General features: G+C 48.4%; 1 protein-coding gene and 1 long non-coding RNA gene across 2 annotated transcripts in view; one reads left to right on the plus strand and one right to left on the minus strand.

Moving 5' to 3' along the window:
• Positions 1–60: 60 nt before the first annotated feature.
• LOC113982480 lies at positions 61–12,945 on the minus strand. Its single transcript, XR_005566147.1, has 3 exons — positions 7,548–12,945; positions 1,249–7,439; positions 61–423 (listed from the first exon to the last, which is right to left on the minus strand). It is a non-coding gene; the product is annotated as an uncharacterized LOC113982480 (long non-coding RNA).
• Positions 12,946–13,120: 175 nt separating this feature from the next.
• LOC113982450 (RING1 and YY1 binding protein) overlaps positions 13,121–20,545 on the plus strand; it is a 43,330-nt gene continuing 35,905 nt past the window's right edge. Inside the window, exons 1-2 of the mRNA XM_027710694.2 lie at positions 13,121–13,346; positions 14,149–14,274. Of these exons, the coding sequence (XP_027566495.1) occupies positions 13,315–13,346; positions 14,149–14,274 (158 nt within the window). The 5' untranslated portion in view covers positions 13,121–13,314. The remainder of the gene's footprint in view (positions 13,347–14,148; positions 14,275–20,545) is intronic.

Here is a 20,545-nt window from a genome sequence, read left to right on the forward strand (position 1 = left end):
AGGGAATCTTCTCTGCTGCAGGGGTAAGAGCAAGGGGATGGATGATGTAAGAGTAGGAACTTGAGTGACTGATTTCAGTTTATTTGCAGGCTACTGCTTTATCTCGTCCTGTCGGGGCTGCTGCTGCATCCTGTCACCCGGGATGGATGTCCCCCATCATAGTGTCCAGGCTTGGCCACAGGGTTTGCTCTGGTATTGGAATGTTTTTTCATAAGTAGGCTCTGTCTTGCTGTCATGTCCTATACAGCATTAATTGCAATATGATATTTCTTATCCATTCCAATGTACCTTCCATTTTGGGCGAGTTCCATGTTTTTGTGCTGTTTTAATAATTTCCAGCAAGTGCCTTTGTTTTGCAGCCTCAGATAGTTTCATGCACATGTTCACTGTGGTCCCTTGCAGTTCACTTCAGTCTTGTAATTCCTGAGTGATTGCAAGGAATCAAGTCATTTAGAGGAACTGCCTAGAAAGGGATTAATCGCAACCAGACCTCGTTAAAATCCCGTTGCCACACCAATTCCCCACACTTACAGAACCTGACCACAGTGTGAAAATTGATATTTATGCTGAGGAGTGTCAATGCACTGCCTGTGCACCGTTCCCTGAGTTACTGTCCTCTGGGCTTTGAACTCTGGGGATGCAAGTGAGATGTGCTGCTCAATTTCCAAGCCCCCAAAAATGAAATAACTGCCCACCAGGGCCCTTTGGCACCAAATGTGATCAGTGCATTAATATCACTGGATTCTGTGGATGATCAGCCTGCAGCTTTAAGTTGTTGCCTGATTTCTTGCAGCCCAGTTCCTGCACACTTCTTGAACTGGATGAAAACAGAAGAAGAACAGCCAGATTTTGTGATAGGAATTGAAATTCTGCTGCTGGGAGTAACTTAAAATTAAGTTCACTCTTTTTGGCCTGTGGTCTCCCTCCATCCTGCTGGCTAATGGGAGACAGCCTTGGTGCACTGGTGACAGATTTCCAAGGAGTCCAAAACCATTGGGGAGAGGCAATGTGACCCTCCTGGGGACCTGTCTTTTCCCTGGGCATCACATCCCACAGCTGGTTGAAGAGAGCTCCTTCCCGAAGGCCTGGGATGGGTTTCAGAGTTTGTTGAAAATGATAAAAATCTCTCTTAGCTACCAGGATTGTGACGCAACAAAATAGAAATTTTTGTGATATTCTCTACAGTGGAAAAACTCTGCAAAAGAAGTGTCTGTTGGCTTTGGAAGTAGCTTGCTCCAATACTCTTACCAGATGGCCGGCGGCTCCCAGCAAGTGGCTGGTCTGTACTTGGAACCCTTTAGCTCCCGTGGAGACCTGAGTGTTTTGTTAGGAAAGAGCAAGTTCTGCCTGAGACGGTGGCTGTGTCCTCTGGGGCTTTCAGGGTGCAGGAAGGGAGAGTGGGAGCCTGACATTCCACACCTGGCAGGGCACAGGCTGCCCAGCCTCATGCAGTACCCAAGGCATTGGCATGACATTTATACTCTGCAGCTCTTCCAGGGGATGCTGCTGTGGCCTGGGTGGAGCATCTTGCTGAAAAGGATGCCAAGGCACACACACTGGAGCAGGGGCAATGGGAGCTGAGAATTCTAATGATTGTGATGTGACCAGTAATGGATCTCTTAACGTAGTCTGTGCAACTAGGGAAGACAGGTTTATTTCTGTACCTCTCAGGAGACAGGCTGAAGCTATTATAAAGTTATTAAGCTATTATTATACACAGGTATTAAGGCTGAATGAAGAAGTCAAGCGATTTGAGGGTGTATGAAAGAGAAACCTCAGAGGTGTGCAGAAGACAGAGGAAGAGATGGTGAGGCATTTACAGTGGGAAGGGGCTGGTTTAGCTGTGGGATCAACCAAAGCTAGAGAAGATAAACTGTAAGTCAGCTCTGAGCTCTTGACAAGGTGTGTAAACCATTTCCTTCTGCCATCTGGCTGATTTGTGAGGATTCCTACAGGGAGGTGAGCCCAAGAGCTGGCCCTGTGCTGAGGACACACTACTCACCAGATCACTAAATGCTGTTGTGTTCTGCAGTGTGAGCAGAGACCAGCCAAGCTCCAAAACTCAGAGAAAAGCCCACCTGGGGTTGCACTTGTTATTGGCCTCTGCAAAAATTCTGTCCTAGTCTGCAAAGCTTGTGTTTTTTGGTGTGAGGAAGTGTGCAAAGTCTTTAAGGTCTGAATTCAAATAGGCAGCTGGAGGACGTAAGCTTGGTGAGAAAGGAGGATGCTAGGTGGAGCTGGCATGTGGAGAGGATGCCTCAAAACCCAGTGTGGGTGGTGTCTTGGATCCACTCAGAGCTCAGAAACTCTAAACACAGTGGGATATAGCAGCTGGATCTTTTTCCAGCAATCTGAGCATCCACCACAGGGAGCAGAGCCAGGGCTGTGACACACGAGTGCAAAATGTTAGTCAGAAAGGACAAATGGAATGTGAAAAACCACCAGAAACTCCCAAAGTGGGTCAAATGCCTTGATGCATCTAACAATAGCTGTAGGACGGGAAGGACAGGGTCGACTTGGTTGCGTGCCCTCCTGTGCCTCCTAAAACTTGGGCTCAGCTGTGGGCCTGACTCCGTCGCGCTGCAATTCAAAGCAGGTGGCTGAAATCGTGGAAGCTACAGGCTCCAGCTCTGCCTCCTCCACCCGGGGCCTGCCTGGCATAATATTATCTTCACGCCTGAGCGAGGAGGACTTGGCTTATTAAACTTGCAAACCTGCCTTGCGCTCGCCCTCGGGTATTCAGGGCTGACGGGTCTCTGGGGCAGGATGCTCTAATGCTACTTTTACGCCACGTCTACCGCAACGAGGCCTCCTTAATTGGCTTGTGGTTCCCACCAGCACTGCCAGCAAAGAGCAAGAGATGGAGAAAAATCTGCCAGCACCACAGCTCCCGCTCGGTGTTGGTGCATCATTAGCTCACATGTTGTCTCTCTCCCCAAAGACAAACATGCTGTGTAGCCAAAAAGGTCTGCGGGGAGAATGCGCTGCAAAATCCAAGCACAAGAAGTGGAGGGGGGGGCAGAGGCAGTTCTCATCCACAACGCATTCCCCTGCCCGGTCTGGTTTCTTCCCTCCACTGAATCCTTGCAGTGAAATTTCCTTTTTTTCCCTCTCTCTCTGTTTGTAAAAGAACAGCCCCCCTTCCTTGCTTTAATCACTTTAAAACAACCCCAGAGGAGCGAGACTTGGGTAAATAAATGTGGGAACCAGGGGAGTTCTTGAACTGTTAAAAAAATCAATATAAATCAGAGTAACCTTGCCCTGATGTCTTCCTTATCACCTCTGAAGCTCTACCTGCCTTTGTCTAACAACAATCTCAGTTAATTAGATAATTAATCTAATTATCTAATTAGGTGGAATCACTAATAGCTATTCCACCTAATTAGGCCAGTGGCTGTATCTAAGCAGTGGTGGTTCACTCTTTCTGGCTAACCCTACACCTTCTGCCTGAAACCAGGCTCTGACACAATTCAAGCTCTTTGTTTGCTTTAACCAAAACCACCTGGAAACGGTTTTTCATTTTTTTACTCAGGCTTTCCTTGAATGAAAGCAAGGTGGCCAGTTGGAAAGTAGAAAAGGAAGCTCTTAGACGATTAATTTTTTTAGCAATGGATGCAGGAAGCTCTTCATTGTTTTAATTCGTTCTCCTGATGTAAGATTAATTTTAGCTCTGAACACAACAACCTGTTATGAATTGATCCTAGGAAAGCATATTGCTCTGAGGCTGGGGAAACAACATAAGTAGCTTTTTCCCCCCTTTATTTGGACAAGTCTAGCTAACTCATGGCTGCAGTCCTTCCCTGCAGAAACACAGGTTGTTCTCTTGCTGCAGCTTTCCCAAGCTGTCCTATGTGTGACAGCACGAGGGAGCTGGCCAGAATTAAAACCAGCCTAAGGCCTGTGGTTCCCCTGGCAGCAGGGTCCCACTGCTCATCTCTGCAAGGATGCTGTGGTTTGCAGCACCACCACAGTAGTTTTGGACCAGTCATGGCAGCACCTCTGTCCCCTCAGGAGCTGTAGGTGCCTTTGGGGCTGCAGAGCCACCATACGGCACTCATGGGTTTATTTTCCCCTTAATGCCTAAATTGGATTTAAGGGCATCTTTGTACATTCCAAAACAAATCAGCAGCTGTCTGCAGACCAGGCAGCCGGACTTGGCCCTGAGAAGAGATCGATGTGCTCACGCTTCGCACCCAGAGCTCTGCTGTCTCGAGATCTCACCTTGTGCACCAAAGCACAGGAAAAGCCATTCAACATCTGAGCAGTCAGGAATTTAGGCTCTTCCTGTCCCAGGAATGTTTAGTGGCTCACACCATCACTATTTGCTGCTGGAGAGCCTTGCTGGAGCCCCTCACACCTACAGCCGCACCAGGCACCACTTGGTGCAGCACACAGGGAAGGAGGCACTGGACTTGGATTCAGAGTCCCTGGGAACCCTCGTTGGAGTCTAGATGAGGTAAAATGGCCGGGTAGGTTCTGCAAAAGCATTTCTGATGTAGACCCCTTCTCTCACCTGGAAATGCTTCCTTCCTGTAGAGGTCCCAGGTTAATCTGCTGCAATAGCATCCAGACCTATGATCTGGTTCTGGGGAGAGTCCTGCTCCTGCCTACATCCTCCTGTATTTCTCTGTATTTGATTTGCTTGGGGGGTTTTTTGTTTGTTTTATTTAATATGTATATATAACTGAAGCACCATAAAATGTCTCCGTGGGGTAGTTTGATTTTTCTTAAAAAAAAAAAAAGTTATATATTTTATATATATTTTTTTCTTTTTTAACTGCTTGAAGCAAAGTTGTCTTGGCATTCTCATTTTGAAACCCCCATATTGAGGTGTTTATTACAGTGTCATTTAGTTAGAAAATTCACGTTTAGTTGAAATTTGGCAAATGTTTTTTGGCTTGAAGCAAGTTTTCTTTTGAAGGAGTTTACTATTAAGTGTTTAAGGTTTTTTTTTCCTTTTTCTCAATTTTTCTTTTGAAAAAGCAACACCTTCCAGAACCGGGTTCAGAAGCAGAAGGCCAGCTCTGCAGCAAGTGTGAAAGCTGCGAGTCGAGCACAGAGCTGCAGCCATTCATGCTTTTTTCTGACATCTGTTAAGGGAATGAGAGGAAGGGAATTCGGCTGTACTCTACGAGAAAAGAGGCTTTTCTGTTGTTGTTGTTGTTTTGGTGAGTCTTGAGTAGCTGCTCTCCCACGAGATGCCAGTGATCCTAAGCCAGCTGCACAGAGCACAGCATCTCTGGCTGCCTGGAGCTGGTCCCTTCACGTCCCCCAGAGCGAGCCAGATTTGCTGTACCTGGAAGAAAATTGAGTGTGCAGCAGGCTTGTTGCTGCTCTGTGACTTAGATGTGTATTGAACAACAACATTCCTGGCAGGGGCTGGGATCATGTTGTTACAGTTCCACTGGAGTAAACGCAGTCAGTGCTGATCTGGTTTGTGCTGTGGCCTCAATATCGATGACACAGTCAATGCTTTATACTCACAAGCTTTTCTTCTTCTTCAGGTGTGCAGACCCATCTTTTTTAACGTGAGGATGTGCAAGTAGATAACTGGGTTTATATAAACCTGTGCAAGCAAGCTGCACATCCCACAGAGCCAGGAGCAGAAGTCACCTACATGGCCCTCTATTGGACAGCAAGGCTTTCTTCATCCCTGCCCTGCAGGGAGAACCCTCTACGAGGCCGAAGGAATGTGTGCACAGAGCTCTTGTGGGGAGGCCAGGGTGCCAGGGTGGGTGTGCGAGGAACAGCCCAGAAAATGGCATTTGGCACCAGGGGGAAGGGGCTGTTGCTGCCCAGGGGAGCCCAGTGTTGCTGCCAACCTCCTCTGCCCCTTTTCAGCCTGCAAGCTGTGGGGTGGGTGAGGATGAGGATGGGCAGAGCAGACAGACAGACCTCAGACAGCTCGTCAGTGGGACCAGCCTTAGTGGCCTTGTGTCTACATATGGAGAGAGACACACATCTCCAGAGAGAGACAGGACCTCCCTGCTGCCTGAGCCTGTTTCTAGACCTAAATCCAAAAGGGATGTCTTCTGAGATTCTGAAATATTGTAGACAGGGCTGAGGGTTGGGTTTTTTTCCCCAGTTTCAAAAAGCAGCCAAAAGTGGGAGTACCAAAGTCTCCAGAGTGAGTCTGCTTTCTCTGGCTCTACCTTGCAAACTCGGGAAGTTTGAGGAGGTCTGATAATTGCTCTTACTCTTGCTTATTTATCAGCTTAGTCTCCACCCGAGGGTGTTCCCAGTGCCCTACCTGAGCTGGCTTTGCTGACACCACCGTGCTGGCTGGCTGCCACAGCAGTGCTCACTGTGATAGGACAAACCAGCATTGGTACTTTTGGTCCTGTGCTTCTGGTGCTTTTTTAAATATTTTCCTCTGCTGTTGAAGTTGCCACAACAAAACTGTGTTCGTGCTGTGAAGATACCAGCTGGTTACCACCATTTTGTACCACAGATAGAACAATTTCACTGCAATATTTAAGATACTTGTCTGGAATACCTGTGGTTGGACAAGTGTGGATTTGGCTTTATCTGTGCTGGGGCTTTTCAGCCCCTTCCACAACACATAATTCACTTAGGTGATTGAATTGCAATGTTGATTTTCTCCTCCCCCCCTTCACGTTACCCTATTTTTTTTTAATATTTTATTAGGTGTTATTTTTTGACACTGTGCTCCCATGTATCATTGCTATGCAGATGTTACACAGATCTACTGACCATCTTCTACTTGCTGTGTTTCACTAGTCTGTTCAGCAGCTTTGTGTCTTTCCTCATCGCAGGCTTCAACACTCTACAAACAGCATGGACCTAGAAGATCAAGGTGCTTTTTCCTGGTTGCCAGCATCTAACCCAAAGGGGGAGGCAGATTTGGAGACATTGCTTGTTTCTATGGATAATAATCAATAAGACCCATTAGGGAGACAAGTACATACATCACTAAACTTTGACCTCTGCTCTCCAGAGCAGTCCCAAGATGCCTATTCATATGCTGGTGACATCCAGATTGCGCTGTTGCAAAAGCCTCTTTGCTTGGGAAGGGATTACAGATTTAAATGGCACAGCCTTTGCTATCTGCAGAGTACAGCGTGCAGGATGCTTAGCTAGAGCCTCTAGTTTTTGTTGGCTTTCTTTTCTACTCAGCCAGTTTTATATTCAACGCTGTTGCACGCAGAGTGTTTTATGCCTCTCTACCTTTCGGGCTGTTTTTTACTCCAGTCTGTCTGGCATTTTAAGGGTTTACAGACCCTGGAGATTCTTGGCACTGGCTGTTGCTTGCATATTGCTCCTCATCTTTCAGATCCTTTTTCTCCTACGTTGCTCTTCGGCGGGCTGTTTCTGATAGAAAGGTTTTGGCTCGCTGTTTGAAGTTCCTGATAGTCGGCATTTGATCACTTGCTAATTCAGTTCTAAAACTTTTTTCCAAAGAAACCATGAAACACTACCTAAAAATAGATTAAAAGGAAAAAAAAAAAAGGAAAACTTTAAAAATACCCTTATTTTGCTGAATACAGGAAGTTTTAAGTTTTCTGGGAGGAAAAAAACCCACATACCAAATTTAGAAGCAAATCGGAAATCCCTGGGTGTTTGAGAAATCCATTTCTAGGCACAAGAGCTGGATGAAGAGTTTTCTTCTCCCTGTACCTCTCCCCTTCCCTTGAGAGAACATCTATTGAAATCTGTTGGCTGGGAATGAGTCAGATGAGATTATTTGGTGTGGGTGGGTGAGGAAGGAGAATCAGGACTCTAGTGACAGCAGTGGGATCTGACCTCAGTGGGATCACAGGGGCAGGAGGGACTATGTGAGCTGCTCCGCTGACTCCTTCTGTAAGTGATCAAAGTCCATCTTTACATTGAGTGCCTTTGCTCCTCCCACTGCAAAGCTGTTTCTGTTCCTTGTTCCTCTGAAGGTTAGAAACAGATGTCTAGTTTCCAGCCCACATGTCCAGCATGGATCAGTTGTGCTCTTCATTCTTGTCTGCTGGCTCTTTTGTTGCTGCAATGCGCTGCCTCCTTCCCCAGTGCATTTTAGAGTGCTCATATCTCCTCCCAGCCTTTGTTTCCTTAGGCTGAGCAAGTTGAGTTTGTAGAGACTCCTCTCATAAAATAGGCTTTCTGTCCCTCTTACCATCCTAGAAACTCTTCTCCACGCTTGAATGCATTTTTTTTTCTTCATCTGGAGGACTGTCTGGAGAATTCCAACAAGGTCTTGCCTGTGCAGTGTTCAGTGGCATTAAATGCTTCCCTGTCTCTATTCATTGGTACTTCTGATAACCCCTGCTTGACATTGGCCTTTTCAGGAGGTAAGTCACACCCATGGCACAAAAACACCTCTGAGAGAGGTCTTGTCCCTCCTGGGTGCCACACCAATGAGCTTCTGCTTGAAGTGAGAAAGTTTGATTACAAGCACCCAGCTGTCAAAGTCGGTAACACCGTATTTCTTCCACTGTGACATTGTTCTTTTTATTTTCAGGTTATAAGCACAATCCTTCCTTTTCCTAATGGGGTCACTAAAGAAAATATCAAGTAATGGTCATCCCAAGGCGGTTTTATAAGGGCCTCTACCAATGATCTTCTCTCCAGCTCCTCCTTGCTCAATCCCTTGCCCACTTTGCTACCCTTGTGCTCCCAGCACAGCTAAAAATATCCCATCTGACCCTGCATCCAACTCTTTACTGAAGTCTGGAAAATGGAACACTGCGTGACAACTTTTCCTTATCATTTGTTTCTCTCTCACAATTATCAGTGAAGTCTCTGAGTGTCCCTGTATTAGTCCAAGATGCTTGTTAATTCAGTACGTTTTTCTGGAGCGTGCATAAATCTCCGTGGTGCACCAGGGCCATCCATCAGCCAGCTCTGTGTTTACACAATCCCCAGCACAACACTTTCCCCAAAAAGCTTATGAACTCAGCCTGGGCCACATATTCAAAGATGTTGTCAAGTGCTAAGTGAGACTTCCAGGAGTAGTTTCCTCTTGACTTCTCTCTGACATTGGCATCCGAAGCCCACGGCAGTTAATGCTGTGCTTTGAAAGCAAGAGAGGGTGCAGTTTGTTGGCCACCGGTGCCCCTGGGCTTTCTGGTTTGGTATTTTATTTTGTGGTGAAGACTTCCAGGCTTCTGAGCACAGGCTCCTGCCTTCCTTGCCAAGGATGCTCGTATGTATGGCAAACATTATGCTGCTTTGTGTGAAGTCTGACGGCTTTCACACAGCCTCTTTTTCTTCCACCCCTGTATAGCTTCTCCTCATCCTGGAAACCTGGGGAGGCTAAACACATTTAATCCTCTTCAGGAGGACATGGGCAGAATGAATTCTGGCTGTTAAGGTGCTCCTGTGTAGCTGGTTCACCATTTCTACCCTCAATTGCTAATTTCCCTTTCTACCCACTTCTACTTAAAGGTGCTAATTGTGTGGTGGATACTCAACTTCCCTGACCCACAGAGCAGCAGCATCACTTCTGATCCTTTTAGCTCCAGCTAAACTAATAGAGGGATCTGTGTCCTGAGCCTGATTCCAACTCCTATGTAAGAAATTCCTTATTAAATCCACAGAAAAGTAATTTCCTAGTGGTTAGACTTTGGGCTGTTCAGGGCAGCAGTCACTTCTGAGAAGTTACGCACATCTGATGCAAAATTACAAAAATGTGTGTTTACCACAGTGACCAAGGGGGCTGAGAAGCTCAAGTTAATATTTATATTTGGCATTGAACCCTATGCACAAATACTGACTTTGGCTGGGTGTAGCACCCCAGTTTATTTTAAAATCCTTTTATATCGATGGTCCAGGTGTGGGGAATTACCCCTGCGCTCTTGGCACTCCAGGTTTTGGAGGTCTCACCACTCTGAAGAGGCTCCTAACAGGGTGCTAAGCTCAGAAGTGCATCTCTGAGCATCCCTGGCCAGCTGCTCTGTGGAGGTTACGGACTGATGGACTGTCAGTTTGGACTGTTGTCTGTTTTCAGGGCTGAAACAAGGAAGCAGGAGTAGCTGTGATGCTGTTGGGGTGAGGGGGATGTCGAGCTGGTGCAGAGGGGTAACGATGCTCCATCTATCTCCTCCCAATATCTCCATAGCTGACATGAAAAGGGTGTACTGGAATCATTTGCTCCAGAGCTCCCAGCACAGGCTGTGTCACCCAGATTTGCCCAAGAGGTTTGTGCCCTATCTCCCAGCCCCCTGAGCCTGCCTGCCCTGCCTGTCATGCACTGGAAGCATCTGCAACCAGTGTCTCTTTACAAGGTTTTTGTCATTAAAAATACACATGGTGAGGGAAGGGGAGAGGTGGAAAGAAGTGGGTTAACAGGATCCTCTTGAGAGTGCTCTCAAATAAGCACACATTTGGCATAAATGAGAAAGTGGCATCTTCTGGATGCAAGGGTAGAATTCCTTCAGGTGGATTTACCACCAGCTGAACATCACTGTGGAGTTCAAAATATTTAGCTGGAACAAGTTTGGTTTAAAAGCTTGTGCCGTAGATTCCTGTGTGAGCCTAGAAATTTAGAAATTTATTCTTTTTCAGTCCAGCTTGCTGGAGTTAAGGAGAAGTGCTAAATAACTTGCTCAAGGCTGCCTTGTGAGGACATGAGAGCCCAAACTCCATTAAAAATCCCCAAATGCTCAGTGGGATGTCCTGCCTGTGAATTTTGAGGGCAGCGGGACAACTCACTGTATGAAAGAAATACCCCAGCCAGGCACTTGTCATTTAGTTTGACTGTCTTTTCAGCCCTGACTGCTGCCAGTGGTTCCTGTCTTGGTGGGTTGGTGTCTGGAGGCGTCAGCAGGGAAGTGCTGCCTGCACGATGCAGCATCCCAAAAGCTTTGGCTGGATCAGCCCACCAGTGGCCACAACACTCCTGCAGGAGCCCTCCATGAAGGAAGAGACACCAAACTGTGGCTTCAAGGGTGTTTATAATACTGGGAATGCTCACCTCCCCATAGGTGTACGTATTGAATGAAATCACGCTATGCTTGGGTTGCCAAGTTTTTAACATGTGACTTTGAAAGCGTCATTTGCTGAGGAAGGAAGGTTTCCCGTGGAAATTGATAATGAAGGATATAGTAGGTTTTTGGAAAGAAAACAACTTTTGCTATGAAAACAGCAACGCTGAAACTTTTTTGAGGAGATAAATTGCTTTCTAAAAATGGGCCACGGCTCCTTGGTGTTTCCACAATATTTTACTCTGTGCCTATGGTGGCTGTTGCTCTGCTTAACACAACAATGTGGAGGTAAGAGAAGCACCTGTGGCAGAAAACAGGAGATGGACCAGGAGCATCTCCTGAGTCAAAATTTCAGTGCTTTCTGCCTTTCTCTTCTTCTTCTCAGGTTCTCCACTGATCTTGTCCCCAAACACAGTGTATTCTTGTCCCTGTAGGCACCATTGCCATGAAGTTTTGGCAGCAACTGCATACCAGGTCTCTGCGCTTACCAGACCCCACAAGCACTGCTGAGCTCCTGTTCCCACACAGATTCCCAAAGCAAACGTTACTGCTATAATCTAAAAGAGCAAAAAATGTTTGGAAAACAGCAGATGCAATGGGAAAATGACACTTCCTACATGTGATAATTGTGCAACCTTAACTCTGCCCTTGGAGTATGTCTGCGTCTTGCTGTATTGTTCAAGGAACTTGTGTGGCTTAGAAAAAAGTCATTGGAAGTCTGTTTAGAAATTAAAGTAGTTGGTGGAGGTGCCAGCATGGGTTAAACTAGCTGTGTGGGGATGAGGGGGCTGGATAGAGTAAGTGGATTACATGCATCTATTAAACACGGGAGGTGAGTCTGTCAGCATGGTTTCACTGTTGAAATGGGCATCGGTGGGCAGGAAAAACCCTCTGTGGCTCGTGCATGAGTCCAGATTACTAAAGCTGTAATGCACAAACCATCGTTGTGTTGCCTCCTGCCATGGTAAGTGCCTATCCTGCGCCTTAAGCCGCTTATATTGGTTTGCTTTTTAGTAACAATTTTCTTTATTTTTTCCTTTGTATTCAGCCATAGGTCAACTTTGCTCAGACTGTCTCCACACTCACCCTGCAACCCCGCTCATCACGCTCTCAGGTACAGCCCTGTCTGGGCTGTGCCTTGCCTGGGGTTAGCTCCTCACTGGTGGGAGCCGTTAGCTTGGCTTAGTCGCCACTGAGAAACTGGGAAAGCACGGTGAAAAAACGTCTGCCCTGCAAGGCGTGTGGCCGAACCAACTTTTGTCTTTACCCATCGCTCCTTGCCCCGTCCTCTCTCAGGCTGTTGGTGGCCCCCAAATCCTCCATCCACCAATGCTGAGGAACTGTCCCTGAGTGAAAGGGGGTCAGCAATGACGGTGACAGCTCATCCTTGGCATGTCCAGCCTGCCGTCCCAGCGCTTCCACAGGCCCCAGTGGGGAACCTCGGGGCAGAACTGCTGCTTTTGGGAAATGCCACCTTTTGGGAAATGCCACTGTTCACCACCTTAGGAGTTTTGCAGAACCACAGCTCGTGCTTGGTGGAGTCGACAGGTCACTGAGGGATTTGTGGGAACGTTTCTGGGAACAGCACTACGGCAGCGCTGCGGGCCAGTGACCTGACCCCGGGCGGGAAGGCAATTCGTGAAGGTGGCGGCCGAGGCACTCGTCAGGGCAGCGGGGGCCCGGCCCCGAGGTCAGGGCATGGAGCAGGAGTTGGCTCCTGCTGCCCGGCCCCTCCGGTACTCCCAGTGCAGGCACCGGGCGGGCGAGCCGGGTCTGGCCGCCCTTCCCCTCACGGAGCCGCCCCCGTCCCCCGCCGGGACCCGCTGCCCTTCAGGCAGGACGGGTCCCGCCCGCAACCGCCCCGCGGCGGGGGCTCAGCCCCGCTCCCCCGGGGACGGGCGGACGGCGAGTCCCGCGAGGGGGAAGGGAAGGAAAAGAAGGGGCCACCGCGGGCTGCGCGGAGCCGGAGCGCTCCCGGCGCGGCGGGGTCCCAGAGCGGGGGGGAGCGGCCCGAGGGGCTCTGGGCCGGGGCGGGGGTGGGACCCGCCGGGGGCGGCGCGGGGGGCGCTCCCGGCTCCCTCCCCGCTCCCTCCCCGGCAGGGCCGGCGGCGGGGCCGCCCCCATTGGCCGCGGCGCGGCGGCAGCTCCGCCCGCCGGAGCGGCGCGGCGCGGGGAGGGAGAGAGGGAGGAGGAGGACGACGAGGAGGGAGGGCACCGGGGTGCGCTGCGCTGCTAGTCCGGAGCGGAGCCTGGCAGCGGCAGGAGCGGCGGCGCGGGGTGCGCAGCAGCCGGAGCCTGCTGGACGGTGGCAGCCCCGTTCCCCCCCCGCTCCTCCCTCCCCTCGCCTCTTTCTTTGTGCGCAGGGCAGGGGCGGCCCCGATCCATGGTCATGGGCGACAAGAAGAGCCCGACCAGGTGAGCGGGGGCGCGGGGGCGGGCGGGGAGAGGCGGTAAGATGGAGGGAGCGCGGCGGGGCGGCCCCAGCCCCGGCCGAGGGGATGGCGGCGGGTAGGCCCGGGCTGGCGGCCGCCGGCGTGTGCTCGGCCGCGGCGGGGGGGAGGCGGCGAGGGGCGCCTAAGATGGAGGGAGCGAACGGGGAGGGGGCGGCGAGCCCGCGCCGCCCCGCCAGGTACGGGAGGAGGGGGGGGGTGCGGGCGGGGAGGGAGCGAGGGAGGCTCCTAAGATGGAGGGAGCGTGGAAGGGCAGCGGGAGGAGGAGGAGTGCCGGTGTCTCCCAGCCTGCCGCCGGTGCCAGGGCTGGTGCGGTGCGAGCGCAGCCATGGCGGCTCCCCTCGCACTCCCCGCTCCGCGCACTCGCCGCTCCCAGACAAAGGGAGGTTTAACAAGGTGGAGGAGGGAACGCGCCTCCCAGCCCGCAAACTCGCCCACCCACCCACCCTCCCGCCGCGGGCGGGGGGACGCGGGCGGCCCGGCCCGGCGCGGTTCGGCCCGGCGGGGCCGGGGCGGAGCGCGGCGCCCCCCGCACCTCTCCGGGCCCGGCCCCGCTCCGTGTTTGTCGGCTGCTCCCGGCCCCGGGGGAGAGCGGCGGTGCGAGCAGGCGCTGGGTTTCGGGGCTCTGTAACATGGTTTCTCATGTGTGTGTTTTCTTTTTCTCCTCCTCCTCCTCCTCCTCTCCCTCCTCCTCCCGCCGCCTTTCTCCTCCTCCCCAAACACACACGTACACACACACGCTTCCCCTCTCCCTCCCCCTCCTCAAGGCCGAAAAGGCAAGCCAAACCTGCAGCCGATGAAGGCTTTTGGGATTGTAGCGTGTGCACCTTCAGGAACAGCGCCGAAGCCTTCAAATGCAGCATCTGCGATGTCAGGAAAGGCACCTCCACAAGGTACGTCCGCACCTTCCGACGCGGCTTTTGCTCCGCGCTGGGCTGCGCCGACTTGTTGATTTTTTTCGCTGTTGCCTGCACATCGGCCGGTTGCACCCCCCCTTCTTCTCGGTGCAGCCCCTTCTGTCCCTGTTCACGAGCTTGTGGATTTTAAAAATTCTCTTTCAAGCGTTTAATTGGAGCTGGAAGACATGTTTCGTTGATGTGGCAGCGACCTGGAATCTTTTTGTTGTTCTGTGCTTTTTTGTTCCTGGAGATCCACAGCCAGCCACTCTGTGGTTTGAGGCAGATAGTTTTCTGTGGTTTGGGTGCGGGTTTACCCGTGTTTTTTACAGGAGTAGAAATGATTGAGGATTAGGGAGAGAGAAAGGAAACGACTGAAACTAAAGATGCCATGAGAACAACAACTCCCTCCCTGAGATGTTGATCTCTCCGTGACTGTTGTCATCAGAAAGGAATCGGCTTTGTGCTCAGTGTGGGAATGGTGCGGATTTCTGAAAGCTTTAGCTGTCAGGTCTCTGTGATTGCCTTGCGCTGAGTAACTGTGGAGGTCTGTGAGATGGTGAAACTAACGTACTGTGCTTAATTTAATCTCAAAAAAAAAGCCCCAAAACTTGCTCTCTCCCAGTTAAGAGGTTCAGAAAGTTTGTCCTGGAGGTATCAGGTGGCGCCAAAACAGGCGTGCGGTGCTCTGATTTTTCTGTCTTTTTGTGGTTTGTTTCTACCGTGTCGATTCCTGATTTTGTTCATATTGTACCTTCCAAATTTGAGTTCCCATTGCTGTGCTCTGCCAAGGAAATAGTCCGTAAGATTTCCATTGTGAAAGGCGTGGTGTTCTTTGAGTGCAGCTGTGTATTGAGGTGCTCTCATCAGCAGGCTGTTTGCATGACTTGGCTGTCTTGGCTTGATTGACAGAGGAGGTGAAAGCTTGTTGGGTTGTTATTGTTCGCACTGTTCTTTAGACAAAGTGAAGTGCCTACATTTTTAATGGGCAGCGTGTTTTCGGGCTACTGAAACTCTGAGTTACAGTAACAGAGTGCTGTAGTGCTTCACGGTGTGTTTTATGGTGCACGACGGGCTACAAGTATCTCTGTGCTTTTTACAAATTGTACAGAGGTGTTGAACTTAAACCAGTTGTGAGTAGCATAGTTGGAGCATGAATAAGGTCGAGCTTCTGGGACAGTAGCATTCTGTGCTGCTTCTTGACTCGTCCAGCCTCGCTTTGGGTGTCAACTAAACCTCCCGGCACACTTGATTCCTGTGGGTCTCTGTTTCCTTGGCTTCCCCGTTGGCTCAGGTAAAACGTGTTGATCCTGCAGTCGCCCGGTCTGTAGCTGTGCTACTACAGAGCGTAGCCAAGCAGAGTCCCCACGATCCCTCAGCCTCACGTCAAGCATGTGCCTGGGTGCTGGTGGGAGGAGAGCCTTAATGAGATGTAGGAGCCCATATGGGATGGATCTTGTATCAGACACTATTATTTTCATTGGCCACCATGCTGCTGTTCATTTGGAGAGCAGCAGCTTGCTCTCACGTGCCCTTACTTTTGTTCTTTTTTTTTTTTTTTAAATTATAATTTTCAAACTGTTTGTTGAGGTAGTAGGATGTTTTGTCTTTTAAAGGGCTATTAAGAGGGATAGCAGTCGATGATTTCAGGTTAAGAGCTGTAGCCTTACTTGCAGATGTGATCCTTGGGTCTAGAACATTGTAATTCTGTTTAGCTTTTAATGGACCCTTATGAATGGCTTCTAATTTTAATTCATTTAATTCATCAGCTTTCTATTCATTTTTTGCTGCTTTTAAAATTGCTTTTGTTTGTAGAATTTGAGAAAGTATTTAAAATATTCAATGGCCCATCATGTCTTCTTGCATATTTGTATAATTTATGAATAAATACAACAGAAAGCAGAAGTGATTAAGTGTTGTGAGGGAGCATTGTGTGTTGGGAAATCCTGGGAGGTCAGAGCTGTTTGTGGTGTTACTTTGAATGTTATAGTATGTGACGTGCAAGTCACTGCTGGGGAAATTCTTCAGAATTTTTAAAATAAATGACTGATGTAAAGATACTTAATGAGTTATGATTGATAATCTATTACTTGAAATATAAGGTGTCTGATGAGCTTGACTTTTAAGTTGCAGTTTGACAAGTTGATGACACTTCCACAGTTAAAACTGCCTTGCTTCATTGTGACTTACTTCAGTAACACTTACGGAAATTTATCAAACTCACTTTAAAGAAAAACCTCAACCAAGTAGTGAAAGGCATGGTGAGGCAACTGGTTTTCATCAAATTATTGTGTGCAATTACAGTATGCCCAGGGTTTTTTTTCAGATCTGGTATGACCTACTTCCCCCCTCCCTCCACTCTGAAGCCAGTTATTTGTTGTGGAATTTACTTTGGCTGATAAATTTTCTCTGATTTAAGAACTAGCGAGGCCCTTAGCTAATTCTCACCGTGTGTATTTTTTTTCAGACTTGATATGATCTGTTGGCGTGTGGGAGGGGTGGCTGGCAGCAGTTAGAAGTTTTATTTTCTCAGATCCAACTATCCCCTTTCCCTAGGATCTCGTAAAAGGAGCTTCAAACGCAGTTCCAGAGTTGACCTGCCAAGTCAAAATCATTGTAGAGGCTAAACAGTTAAATTGCACCTGAGTATTTTTTCAGAGAACTGTTTATAAATATTTCAGGTGCACTTTTAAATAAAAATTAGGTCAAATCCATCTCTGAAGAATTGGGAGTTGTCATGCACAGATTACATTAAACCTGTGGCACTTACTTGAATGCTGGATTTGTTACAGTATGTCACTGACTCCCTTTCCTCAACCTGATTCTTGCTATTTTATGGTTAAACTTTTATTACTTTCTATTTAAGCAAGTATGTTGAGTTTTTCTACTGTTTTCCTTTTGTGAGGATCATGCCAAAGATACAGGCTGTGTTCAACTCAGCTGAACCCAACACTCAGCTGGATGAGCCCATGATTTAAGCGGCTGGCTTGGGAGTGAGTGGTGGGAAGGTGTTTGCTGGGGTGTACAATGCTTTTTTCCTTTCCTGGAGATTTTTGGAATGGTGTTACAGCACAGGGAGCTGGTGCTGGTCACCCCTTGTGTCCTGCGGTTCTTCTGGTGGTTTGCTTTGGTGTAGCAACACCAGCTCCTGCACACAGGAGAAGGCTCGAATTAAAACTTGTGCTGGGAAGTTTGCTCCACATGTTCCTTTCCAATATCCATTCCTACTTCTAACACGGAAGGAAAGTTTACTTTGGATTTCCTAAGACTGTGAGGGCAGGATTTGGCCTCGTATTTCCCATTATGGGGAGCTGTGAGTTCCTATTTGAGGGCAGGTGATGGGTCCCTGTTTTTGTTTGGTTTTCCTAATGGTATTCTTGCTCCTCTTCTCCTTTGGTTCTTTGATAGTTTATATATGTTATGTTCCTGTACACCTCTTATAACTTCCTCTCTCCTCCCAGACATGGCTGTGAAGTGTTTCTCCGTGGGATTGTTTTCAGGCATCATTGTGAAGGAGAATATTTGCTCCCTCCTGATTTCAGAGATACTGTTTTCTGAAACTTTCCCGTTGGATAAATAGGCAAGCCCTGCGATGTGGTGGAGCTTCTCCGATGTTAATTTTGCTCTAACTTTAGGATGAGTGCTTTCCTTGTCTGAACTCCCCATTCTTTTATCATGAATGTGCCTTGGGTACAGAGAAATACACTTAAAGTCGGTGGAACATGTGAAAGCAACAACTGGATGTCTGACATGCAAATTAATAAAACAATGGGAGTTTAAAGTACAAAATTAATAAGTTGTAGAGTGTGTGTGTCCTTTGCAAGGTGTACACTTAATAAGCATTTCTGTTTTATTTGTTGCTAATACCTGTATGCCTGAAGTGCCTGGTTTGGAGTTTGCACCAAGTGACGTGGATATACACTTCATCGTGGAGTGCTGAAGGAGTAATGTCAGTACTGCTTCACCCTTTTGCCATCCTTATTTCTGAGGGGAGGCCAAGCTGAAACTGTTAATCATAATTCTAAAATGAATATTCTCTTGTGTGGAACAGGTGTCACAGATACTGGCCTTTGTTCCCCTTCAGTTCTCCAGAAAATTCCTTTGCACGTTTGCAGGATCTAAGCTAGTGCCTTGAGGATGCAAACTACTGTCCATGTCACTGTGGAAAAGTATTCTCTTGTTCTGCATCCAAGCTGGGCTGACCAGAATAGGCACCAGATAGTCCTGCTATTCCTGGAATGAGGAATCAAGCTTATGATCCTGACCTTCCTACAACTAATACGTGCCCTGCTTATTTGCCATGTGTTTGCAGAAGTGTTCTTCTGAAAGCGCTTACTTTGGTGTGGGGCTGTGCTGTAGGCTGGAAGCAAAGTGGTTTACTTAGGTTCTTTCAAGTTAGACAGCTTTCACCTGCATTAGGTTGGTTTTCTTTAACATTAGAACTGGGCTTTAAGTGGCTTAATTTCTATAAAAATGCAATATGTAACTCATCTGGAAAAAGCTGTTGTGGAAGGGATGTTGGTGCCTTTACTCTGGAATACTTGTTTTACTATTTGGCTGTTTAGATCTCTGGTTAAATCATCCCTGATTTTCCCATCGATCGCTGCAGTTAAATGGCTGTTGGATCAGGTGGAGGGAAGCGTGGTCAGTACCAGCCTGGAGCTCTGCCAGTGTTCCACCAGGCCATCCACATCCTGAGGATGTGTCCCCTCAGGGACTGCTGTGCTGGTGATGGAGAGTGCAGTGTAACTCTGCCTAGGTAGTTCTGAGTGCTGGAATGCACAATACCTATTAGCAAAATGTTTGCCCACATGCCAGGAGTTCTTGAGGTCTCTGTTGTCTCATACCTTGTTTACCCACACTGCCTACAAGTGGCTGTTACTTTGGAGTACTTTTGCTAAGTCTGGCAAAGCCACCAGGGCAGAGGAGCCAAGGACAGGAGCAAACAGCATTTGACAAGAGAATGCTGATGGTTTGCAGCAAACCCTCAGTTCTGGGGCTGTGGTTTGACCACACACTAAGTTTGTGACTTGTATTGCAGGACCCCAGCTGTCTCAGCCATGTGCCTTGGAGTATTGATCCATTATGAACTGACTACTGGTACAGATTCATGCTACACTTATTTTTTAAACTGGCAGGGAGTTAGTCTGTGAGGTTTCATCTGAGCAGATGAAGCTGTTCAGCTTCAGATGAGCTATTACCTGGTGCAAGCATAACCCTGGTGTAAGATCTGTGTCTTGTACTTCAGCTGTTTGAAAGAAGTGAGAGTTGTGTCCTGATTTGCTCTTTGCAGTGTTTGGCTCTGGCATTAATGACCTCATTACCATCACCCCAGGATTTCTCTTAGATCTCAGCACCTCTGGGAAATCATTCTCAGCAGGGAAGATCTTCAGTATTGACGTGCAGCACCAAGGCAATACCCCTTTGCTACAGTTGTCAGATTTGGGTACCTGAGATGCTGTTGGTGACAAATGCAGTAGGGAGTGTGGTGGTTCCTGTAATCACTTTGCTTCTTCCACTTCTTTTCCCCAACTGTCCTATTAAGGAATAATTGCTGTACCTGTTGTTTTCCTGGTTTTATTAGGATAAAAAGATCTTTTTGCTAAATTAAGTAGTAAAATCTTCAGCATGGATAAGGGGTGCTTATAATATTTATGTGGACTACCCTTTTGGGTTAAATAATTGTGGGTGGTAGGATTTAATGTCAATCTCTGATTTCTCTTGGAGACTCTCAAAAGATCTAGTGGATAAACTGCAACACTGAGCATGTTAATATATCACTGATAATATGCAGTGTGGATATTATTCATTTTTCCCTTCCTCCATCAACTACTTTCTTGGGAGACAGGAATCTAAATCAAAGTATGTATGTGCATGTAGGAGGAGAGGGCATGCAAGTCTTTTACTGCTGCGAACAGGCGTCCTGTCCACGGGGATACTGACCCCTTGCTCCTGGCAGGTCCTTGTGGGGAACTGGTAGGCAGAGGAATGCAAGAGCAACTTTCTCTCCATGCCTTTCTTAATTGCCCTGATTGTTTCATGTTCCCATCAGCTGGGTGTGGAGGGGCTGCTGCCTTTGCAGGACTGGTGGGTGTATTTGCACCCGGACGTGGGTTCCTCTGGTCAGTGGAATTGGATGAACTAGAAATAAGAAAGTGTGCAGTGTTGCCTGGAGTAATAGTTGAGAGGAGGGAAGTGGTGGATGCAGGCGTGGTTCTCTGTGGTCACCCTTGGCTCCTGTGGGATCCTGACTGGCTGTCCTGTGCTG

This window comes from Pipra filicauda, unplaced genomic scaffold (genome assembly GCF_003945595.2).
Source record: "Pipra filicauda isolate LSUMZ 115617 unplaced genomic scaffold, ASM394559v2 scaffold63_size3267554_pilon, whole genome shotgun sequence".
Taxonomy (NCBI): Eukaryota; Metazoa; Chordata; class Aves; order Passeriformes; family Pipridae; genus Pipra; species Pipra filicauda.